A 10901-nucleotide genomic window follows, 5' to 3' on the forward strand; every position below is an offset into this window, starting at 1 on the left:
ACCCTTTTGCTTTGTATGTATAATATTTTTCTAATGTCCAATGATCCGCGGCTTGACTCTTGCTCGTTATCTGTATTTGAGCATATTTTTACTACTGCGAGTGTCTTTTGAACGTGTATCGTTGCTACTGTAATTCGAGAAATTTAGTTTTCTGCTTCTCAAATGCTAGAAAGCTTGCAAAGGGAAAATACACTCAATTTTCAATGATAGATTAAAATATTTATAATCATAATTAAAGTATTACTGCAAAACTGTGAAAAGAAATCAGAAAACGTTAAATATATATAGTTTTCATTAATTAAATAAAGTTTCTAAAAATAGATCATAAAGAGATAATATATATAATTCGCCCAGTCATTTAAAATAAGAATAGCGAAAATATATGCTAATAAATTTACGAATACAAATGACACAACCGGGGCAGAGTCATATATGTGTATAAAAATATAATAATATATTCTTTGTAAAACTTTGTTCCATGTATAATCTTGTAGAAGCATTATAATAATTTCACATCGCTAGAAATAGTATCACAGTCTTCAGGTACGATGCTTTTCCCTCGTGGAATTTCCGCGGTATCCTGGAAGTGAGAAGAACACATGTCAGATCATTTCAGAAAATATCAGTTTGACGGGCGCGCGAACAGAATCATACAATACTCTCCATTCGACAATGAGTAGTGAGAAAAAAAATTACGTGAAAGAGTCAGTGTTTGGGATTTATTGCGTATTCCACATGTGTATTTGATATCACCAAAAGAAAAACAAGTCACAGTTACAGTCTCCTGGAACATCATTCATTTTTTCACGGTCGATACAGTGTGAGTCTAATCGCACGTAGGTGATACAAAAATGCGTGTTTATCATCATTCAATTTTGTGCGTCAATCATTATTACGTGTGTAACGAGGTTGTTCGGTTTCGTGATGAATCTGAGAGTACCAGATTTTACCGGGAAGTAACCGTCTTTCCTTCTATTTTAGTCTCGATAAGCGACAAATCTAACATATATAGTTCCGTTTTTTTTTTCTTCTTTGTACTTTCTTAAACATGAAAGATAATTTACATACCAGTACATTTCATACATCGATAGCTTCCAAAACAAGATGCACCCACGCAATTAAAAATATTTAACATACGTTTTGGCAACATTTTATATTAGTATATTATATACTTTCTGGTATATGTAAAATTTTTCAGTTATATATTAAAAGTCGAAAAATATTCACCATTTCTTTCGGTGAACCCACTTTTTTTTAATAAATCGATAATTTTTTCATGGGTAGTTCTTAAGGTAAGAAATGTAACAAAACTTTCTTGTTTGGAAGAACTAAAAGTGAAATTTTGATTATTTAAAAGTTTAAGCAGTAACGTTTTCTCTTTCTTACGAAAAAGGCGTAATACACAAACAAACGTTTCATTTTATTACAAAATAGTTAAAAATATTTTATAATAAACATGATCTCTCTCGATGTACGATATAAAAAGATGTAATGTATTAACGAAGAACAGAATCCGACCATGAACAATCATACATAGGATAAATATTTGCACCGGTATCTCAAGGATATACCTTGTTTTGTAGTTTTTGTTTTTTAATTCGCAGTAATTTTAATACCTATCGTCGTGTGAAAGTTGTCAATGGTGTATAAAGTACAAGTCATTTTGCTTCCTGCACGCAATATAACTATGAAAGAAAAGTACAGAAATGTAAATATAAATAAAAGATTTCTCTTTTGCTAAACCTAAGGCACAGATTATACCTAAAAGCCTGTGCGAACGGACAGCACTCTTATTTTACAAAAAAATGTGCTTTAGTGCATTCCGTATATTGCTTTTTATATATATGAAACAAAATTTACGTATTATATATTATATATTATAGTAGAGAAATATATTTTTGCCGTTAAACGAAATATTCTCACTATTAGTTAAATATATATATTAATGTTAAACATTTTTTCTTTTTTACAATTGTCGAGTTAAAGCTTTAATTTAGTTAATTAAACTTTTAATTTGAACAGCTCGGACAGTTCACCGTCCGAGAAAAGACGATCTGTATCGTAATAAACAGATAACATTCTAGACAAATAAAGCTATAAATCGGAATAAGAAGAGAAGAAAGATCTCCGCGGGAATCGATGCGGGAAACGAATCGGTACGTGCGCCTCATGCGTCTGTAGGTGCGCTTTGTTTCCCTCGATTCTCGAAAAGTTCTGCAGTTCCAGCGAAGAAAATGTACACACATAGGGATCCATGCGCTTGCTAGGTATACAGCGAACGAATGCTCAACGAAATCAACCGTTCGCACAAGCCTCTTAAAGTAACAGAAACATGAGTCCTCCGCGCGCGAGCGCTATAAATCGTGTGAACAAACATGTAAGAGGATAAAAAGTAGTAGTAGTAGTAATAGTAGAGTAGCAGTTAAAGGTTTCAGTAACGTTGTTGCAGTTGCGCGAACGTAAGCAAACAGTTAAAAATATATATATTATATATATATAAATATATATATATATAGGTAAGTAGTTGGAGTAGTTTTCCCTGGATGCAGGCCCTTGACGTGGTCAAGTGAGTAGTCTTTAAATTCGTCTCTTTTTGTTGCGTGCGTCCAGCTTGTGTATACCAGTCAGTCTGTGAAGACAAACAGCAAAAATTACATTCTCTCCTGCCAGTTTTGTCTCCCCCCCGTGCCCGAGGAGGAAGAAGAGATGAATAAGGAAGAAGAGATGAATGAGGAAGAGGAAGAGGAAAACGTAGAGAGAGAGAGAGAGAGAGAGAGAGAGAGAGAGAGAGAGAGAGAGAGAGAGAGAGAGAGAGAGAATGACAGCATCGGCAAATCACAACGTCGGGAGTGTATTATAAAGAAATGCTTCTCTTTCCCTTCGCGCCGCACTACGCTCGTCTACTACTTACGAGATACGATTTTTTAAAGAATCCGCTCAATTCTCGTCCTCATCCATCCGTAATCGTTTTCGCCGGTCCTCGCCGACGTTCCGTTCCTCCGCCTCTAGCACCTTCAGCCGAGAACCACAGATTTCTTGCCCGTGCAAAACCTAAAAGATATCGTATTTTTAATTTAAAATATTTCTATAGCGCGTATGGATATCAAATTCTTCGTAATAAATACAACAATAAAGGCTGTAGGAAAAAAAAGGAAGATCTTACCTCAATGGCCTCGTTCGCGCTATCAACGCTGGCATATTTGGCGTAGCCACAATTTTTGCCGGGTAACATATATACATCTATGAGATTTCCGAACCTACAGAATGCATCCTTCATAGCGTAGATAGGTGGTACCGGTGGGCCGCAGACGATGAAACATCTCTTGGCTACCTCGGCGTCGATGCTCGCCATCGGTTGCGCCGGCGGCAGCTTTACAGATATATGATCCAAGCCTAAAATGAGAAACGTAGCGACACTTCACACACAACATATTTTCTCCCTCGTGGCACCAAGCACGCTGAAGAGACCAGTTTAAGTTTACTCACTCGGTGCCGTCAATCCCGCGGCTTGAATCAATGAAGTTGCTTGAGCGATAGTCTCCGCCAAATGTGCCAGATCTGTCCTCGCGTTGGCGACGCTGCCGACCGCCGTCGAACCGCCCGGCTTCGTCGCGCTCTTCGGTGGTGCGCTCGTCAAGTCCGGTTTGACGATCATCCGATGACCAGGTGGATACTCGAAACCGTGAAACTTTTCGCGCGCATATGCCGCCGCGCTCGGATTGTTATACACCACAACCGCCTGTCCGCGTGGCATTCTGTATCTCACGTCGGTCTTCAAGTGACAGTAGTCCATACCGGGCACTATATCAAATAGCTTCCACAGCTGATCCTGATTTAATGCCGGATGTGCGATCACCTGTAGACGCGTGTAGCCGTCCGAGTTGGAATAGTTGGTCGCGATCTCTAGACTAATGCTGCTCTTGCCGAAGTTGGACGTGCCGTAACTGCTGCCGGTACCGTCGTACGCAACGCTGGATAGACCGTTGTTATATTTGGCATCGTTATGATCGGGTTTCGGCTTTTTCGGCTCGGCGAATACCGCCTTGTATTTTCTGTCGCACTCCTCGAACGCTCGTGCCGCGCTGGATACCTTCTTGAACTTTACGTAGCCAAACCCCTTGGACTCGTTCGTGCTGCGATCCTTCACCACGGTTGCGTACTCGATAGCACCGAATTTGGAAAACTCCTGCTGCAGCTCACTGTCAGTCATCGTTTTCGGTAAGACACAGAACAATCGAACCCACCTCTCCTCTTCGTTCGTCTCGCGCACCGAACCCTGATCTCGACTAAAAGAATCAATCGATCGTAAAATAAAATATATTACAGATTACGTTCGCAAAAGAGCGTTTAATTAAAATATCTTTAAATTAAATAAAAATAAGACGACACCGGAACTTACTTCGAGGCGATCATCACTTTGATAGGTCTGCCAACGGAGCCCAGCATTTTGCCGTTCATCTCCTCGAGGGCGAACGCTGCCTCGGACGTTTTGCAAAACTTGATATACGTAACGCCTACACATAATACAACATAAACATAGGAGATTAGAGAGAGATTCGTTGACATATACGTAGAGTACAAAACGACGCGAGACAAATTGTATACATTTCCGGATGAAAAGGATAGAATCACCAAAAGGTATAATGCATTTTAGTATGATATAAATAGAGAGAGAAAGAAAAAGAAAGAGACAGAGGACGGATCCGCGCTTTCTTATCGATTAGTTTTATCCTTAGCAAGGCACACAGAATCACCTTTATTCTCGCCCGTGTTACGATCCTTAACCACCCAGATGTCCTCGATCTTGCCGAACTTCTCGAACGCCTTCCTGAGATCGTCCTCCTCGAGGCTCTTGTGACAAATGACGAAGAGACGAGAATTGGGCGGATCGTCATTCTTCGAGCGTAGATCAGTTTGCGAATAATACGAATCCCGTTCTCTGTGGTCGGCCATCTTTGACTTTATCAATACGACGAACACGAGCGCTACCGCGAGCGCGGACTATTCACTGCCACCCGTCTACCGTCTACCGTCTACGGTCAGCGGGCGCCCACCGAGTTTCCCCCTTCCCCCACCGCGTACCGTCAACCCCTCTCCTGGTACGTCTCATTCCCCGCGCGCGAAAATTAATTAAATTCTTTTAATTACGCCATATACGTTATATCCTCTAGAATCAAAATGAGACAAACATGCGAAACTATAAAAGAAAGAGAGAGAGAGAGAGAGAGAGAGAGAGAGAGAGAAATCGCGAAATCATTAAAGGAAAATGAAAAAAGCCGATAAGGCATGTACGAGAGATTTAATAAAACTTTTGACATTCGATGTTATAAATATGTGATCGGGCGATTCTCCTCGAGTTTTGTTTGTCTCATATGGAATCCGCGTGATGTTATCTCGCTGTCACGGTGTTTAAAAAAAGAAGATTTGATTGCGTTTCAATTGCCAACATGATTAAAATTAATCAAATGTGTAATCTTATAAACAGAATAAGACACAAATAATAAGAAATAAGTGACGATTAATTAATACAATTGTTGGTTTTGAGGTAAAAAAAAAAAAAAAAAAAACCAAGGAGAATTGTACAGCAAATAGCAACATCAAAATATCTTCGATGGTCATATCTCGAAAATTTAATACACAAATTTTAACATTCGATGCACAATTTCTCACATATTGTTGCACGTTTATGTGATCGAGATATAAATAAAAACTTATTGTATGTAAAAGTCCTTAATGCATAATATGTATATATGTATAATAAATATTAGCCCGACCTTGATGTTAAAAAAAAAAACCCGATTAATATTAAATATTCTTCAGATAAACGCAGTGCATCGAGAACGAGACTTCAAGGCTGACCGGCATAAAAAAAAAAAAAAAAAAAAAAAAAAAAAAATGTATTGAAGAGACGTTTCAGATATATTTAGAATGAATTAATTAATTCGTCAGGCTCTACGCGCATTCGGCATCGATAAAAGTCGTGGAATAAATAAAACACTTCGTAGATTGAAATATACTTAATAATGGTAAAATGCAGTTGTGGAAAAAGCCAACTAAATAGGGATCGTCTCATTATTCGAAAATCGTTAACGTTACGGCAGAGAGCGCACAAAAAAAATTAGATAGCGCAAAGTTATTTCCGGAGTGTTCATTTGATGAGCGCAATTGAAAACGTCGACGTAATTGAAAGTGTCATGCTCCAATATCTTCGCGTCCGTGTCTGAGGAGAAAGAGAAATGTAACGTAATGTCGACGGATTCGCAATCTGTAATCACAGCGCGGCGTTACACTGTAATTTAGTCGTCTTATGTCTCCACTTCCTCACGATTTCTACCTTCTTTTCTCTCGTTCTTGCGTCAACGTTCTAGCGAGCGAAACATACAGTGATAATCTCATTATCGCCTAAACGGTAAAAGCAAAATAAGTCCACAAATTATGTTCGCTGTTTATGACCTGTGCGTGACGCATATAATGTCGTCGAGCGCTTACATTAACTTTCATAGTCGCTGAGTAATGTACGTTGTACGTTATCCACGTTACGTAATCCAACGTGTCTCCAAATCGGAGTTTCCTAAAATATACGTACGACTCGAATGGAACGCGACCCATGCACGGAAGTGGTCGTCTTTGCAAAATAAGACGTCACAGTTGATTCAAGAGTATTTTACGCAGGAAGATTTGTCAAAAAAAATTCTGTTATTCATTCCTGTTTATTTCTTTGTAAATAAAGCTCAGTATATATTTTATCAATGTAAAAAACATTTGTAAAAATATATATAGGTCTTTTTTTAACTTGCTTCTTTGTATGTGATTTATTCTATATTTAGAAAATTTAGAAAATTTATATATAATATTTATGAAAATATATATTTATCAAGAATAGAGAGATCGCAAAAAAAGACAAATATATTAATATATTAGATATATCTTTATCCGTATATGTTTTAGTTGTAGAATCAACGCGTATTAAATCGTTTATTCGTTCTATCACATCAACTATCATATTCATAAAATTATATTGTCATTCACATATAATATTTATAATAATTATAAATATATTTTTTTAATATACATTTATAATTATTATAAATACATATCTTATAAGTTGCATTTACATATATTATAAATACATATAAATTACAAATACTTATGCTCTCTTAACACCGCAATCTTTTCTCGCAATCATTTGTACATTATTGACCGTAATCTCTACCGGAAGATTCTCCGAATTTACGCATCGTATGTGGAGGCAGATACTTTCCCGCCGTGTCCGGTCCAATTTGTATGGACAAACTTCCCTTCCTCGCCGAGCAATTCGTACGTATGGGCGCCGAAATAATCTCGTTGCGCCTGTAGTAGATTCGCCGGCAGTCGGGCCATTCTGAACCCGTCATAGAAGGCCAAAGCCGATGACAGAGCAGGAGTCGGAATGCCCAGTGTCACGGAGGTGCTCACCACTAGCCTGGCACTTTGATGGCACTCACTTACCGCTTTGGTAAAGAAATCGTCCAGCAATAAGTTGGACAATTTTGGATTTTTGTCGTAAGCCAATTTTATATTTCCCAGAAACGCGCTGCGAAAAGATTATTACTATCATTTTTTTCAGAAGAAATAAGTTTCTCTATTTTAATTTTATATGAAAATAAAATATATATATATATATATATATATATAACTGTGTTATATATCTATATGCAATATTTCTTTGCTTTAAGTATAACATAAGATATTATTTTGACGAAAGATAATGAATGGTGTCTTTTGGAAGAAACAAGAATTATCTCGCGAGCATCTGTGACATTACATATGAAATATGTCTTTGAAACATTACACAGCTTTGATACTTTTATGTCTTCTTGCCGTATACTTTGATGTGAAAGATGTGTAAGGTCACTTGAGAAAGATTAGCGTGATATCGACATAAGTCGATGAGATTGTAAATCGCGTAAATTTTCGTGCATACATTTCGGCCGATATTACCTTCTTATGATACATCCACCGCGCCACATCAATGCTATTCCGCCGTAATTCAAATTCCAGTTGTGGACCTTGGCGGCCTCTCTTAACAGCATGAAGCCTTGCGCGTACGAGATAATTTTCGCAACGTACAGAGCTTTCCTTAAATGCTCGAGGAACTCTTTCTTGTCGCCCTTATACACTAGACTCGAACCCGTTAATATCTTGCTCGCCTCCACGCGTTCGTCCTTTAGCGCGGAAAGGCATCTGGCGAACACCGATTCTCCGATTAGCGTGACTGGCACGCCGTAATCCAGAGCGGCGATCGCCGTCCATTTGCCAGTGCCTTTCTGACCGGCGGTGTCCCTGATGCGCTCAAGCAAATAGCCATTCTCGTTCTTGTACTTAAGTATATCGCGCGTGATCTCGATCAGGAACGAGTTCAGTTCGCTTTTGTTCCATTCATCGAACGTCGTGCTCATTTCCTCCTGCGTGAGTTGCAAAGCTGTTCGCATTATGTGATATGCCTCGCAAATGATCTGCATGTCGCCATATTCGATGCCATTATGCACCATCTTGACAAAATGTCCTGCGCCGGATTCGCCGACCCAATCGCAGCACGGTTCTCCGTCAACTTTCGCGGCTATTGACTAAAAAATAGTATTTCAGTAAATCATGTGTCTCATAGATTTTTGATATTATGAACAACAATAAACTAAGCATTGCCACACCTGAAAGATAGATTTAATATGCGGCCATGCTTTAGGATTGCCACCAGGCATCAAGGATGGTCCGTATCTGGCACCATCCTCACCTCCACTGACCCCACTGCCCACAAAAAGAATTCCTTTCTGTTCTAGATCCTTAGTACGTCTCTCGGTATCCTGATACTCAGAATTACCACCATCGATAATAATATCTCCGGGAGAAAGGAGAGGCACTAATTGTTCAATAAAAGCATCAACGGCTGCTCCAGCTACAACATATAACATCAAATTGTATTATTATCATAGCATTTATTATAAACTGTCATAAATTTTCAATTACAATAATAAAACAAATTACCTTTGACTAACAACATTACTCTCCTTGGGCTCTTCAAAGTACTGACCATTTCCTTCAAACTATAAGCACCGATAACTTTTGTACCCTTGGCTTCATTTCCGAGGAAAGATTTGACCTTGTCAGTAGTACGATTGTATGCACATACGACAAATCCATGATCATTCATGTTCAGAATTAAATTCTGTCCCATCACTGCTAAGCCAATGAGGGCAATATCTGCTACTCTAAAACAAAAAAATATATATGTTAATTGAAATTCAATAAAAAAGTCAAAATTTATTTTTTTCTTATATCTATATACTAAAAAAAAAAAAAAAAAAAACCATAATTGTCAAACAGCCCAATGCAAAATATTTTCTATGATTTATGGCTCTCTATAACACTTAGATTTTATAATAATTATAAAAATACACACAATACACACATAATATTAATACACGATAATACATATCTTGCATTATAATTTCACGGCAATTAAAATACGTTTAATCTCTACGGAGTTCTCTTGTTTCACATTCTTAAATTAGATATTCGGCTGTTTATGATTCGACTGACCGCACGCTCGTAAATGTAATGAAATCGAAGGTGAAATCAAAGTGAATGAATAATTTTCTTTTCACGCGATATATTTACGCCATTCCAAAAAGAAAGAAAATACTTACGGAGTACTCATATTTGTGGACGTGTGATTCACGATGAACTAAATAGACGTGGAATTGCAGGATGTCGCAGGGAATGGCAGAGACAACAGGTGGTCGTCGAGCTTTTCGGCTTGTCGGGGAACGTGTGCGGAGTCCGCACTGCGGACGTGTGTTCAGACGACGTGCCCAACGTTCCTCGCGACATCAGCTGATACGCCGCGAGCCAATCGTGGAACGCGCCAGGTCAGCAGGGGCCTTCGAAGACTGCCATCGGCAAATGTTGTCATAATGATGATACAGCGTTACAAATATCGCGCAGAACATGCGATTTTATAACGCGAGCACGCGGGGCTTATCTGGTCTTGACCGATATTTGTTATTTCTCGAGATTCCCTTTTGAAAGCAAAGATTACCGCCGTGAGGCTGATTTCGGGAAAATTGATAGCTTATAATATATACGTAGCGCGTTGTTCCCCTGAAATGTCAAAAATGTGACTCTCTCCATATTTGTAATAATTCTTATCTCGAGTTCCCTAATTTCAAAATATTTTTTCGATAGATTTCCTGCGAATGACCAATGATGCAAAATTTCATTGGAGCGAGAAAAAAAAAATTATGATTAAGCATCTTTTTTCGCTCCGTAATCGAAAAATGGCTACCACTCTTATGGTTAAACAGCGAGAGTTGGAAATATGTACACTTCGATAACTCGTCAAAGTTATCGGGAGAATATATTTCGATGAAAGATATGCGAACAAGGGGATATACATATATTATATAATTCGGAAAAATTGAACTAAATTAAAGTGAGTGGCGAATTCTGGTATCAAATTCTTGATATCAGAAGGGCAGGATTTAAAAGAGGTTACGCGAACCTCTTCCATATCATGTTCTCCTACTATCGAGAACCTGGCTCTGGATTTGAATTTACGACGCATCAGACTCGAGAGATTTTTACCTCTTGCTGAAATATATTCTCCAAATAAATTCGAACGATTTTTTGACGCAAAATGAAAGACAAATTGTCGATTTTAGATATACATATTATAAATAGATTAATCTCACGATCAGCCGGATATAATAATTTTTGTTATCACGTTACATGTAATTTAATTAATCGCTAATTTATTTTTACGTCAGTTAAAGCAACTTTTTCTAATATCCGAGTATCAGTCAGATGGACAATCAGAATATATCTCTAATTTATATATTTATATATAATTAATAACTATAATTTTA

The 10901-nt window shown here is 37.9% G+C and overlaps 2 protein-coding genes across 3 annotated transcripts; both read right to left on the reverse strand.

Annotated features, from left to right (window-relative positions):
- Positions 1-365: 365 nt before the first annotated feature.
- LOC138936278 (RNA-binding protein 45) lies at positions 366-5039 on the reverse strand. 2 transcript variants are annotated; one of them, XR_011447364.1, is made up of 7 exons: positions 4755-5039; positions 4400-4514; positions 3487-4286; positions 3164-3393; positions 2912-3051; positions 1617-2629; positions 366-580 (listed from the first exon to the last, which is right to left on the reverse strand). XR_011447364.1 is itself a non-coding variant. In XM_070301547.1 (6 exons), exons 1-5 carry the CDS (start codon positions 4951-4953, stop codon positions 2938-2940), a joined length of 1458 nt encoding a protein of 485 aa, XP_070157648.1. In that variant the 5' UTR covers positions 4954-5039; the 3' UTR covers positions 374-580; positions 2912-2937. The 2 variants fall into 2 exon arrangements, 1 of the variants encoding a protein (XP_070157648.1); XM_070301547.1 differs by lacking the exon at positions 1617-2629 and having other exon boundaries at positions 374-580.
- A 1842-nt stretch (positions 5040-6881) lies between these two features.
- On the reverse strand, positions 6882-9861 carry Pgd (phosphogluconate dehydrogenase). The gene is made up of 5 exons (XM_070301063.1): positions 9684-9861; positions 9022-9245; positions 8688-8932; positions 7981-8606; positions 6882-7573 (listed from the first exon to the last, which is right to left on the reverse strand). The coding sequence occupies exons 1-5, from the start codon at positions 9692-9694 to the stop codon at positions 7231-7233; spliced, it is 1449 nt and encodes a 482-aa protein (XP_070157164.1). The 5' UTR covers positions 9695-9861; the 3' UTR covers positions 6882-7230.
- Positions 9862-10901: the final 1040 nt, after the last annotated feature.

This window comes from Polyergus mexicanus, unplaced genomic scaffold, assembly GCF_030449975.1.
Source record: "Polyergus mexicanus isolate NDT 795.1 unplaced genomic scaffold, iyPolMexi1.0 SCAF_9, whole genome shotgun sequence".
NCBI lineage: Eukaryota > Metazoa > Arthropoda > Insecta > Hymenoptera > Formicidae > Polyergus > Polyergus mexicanus.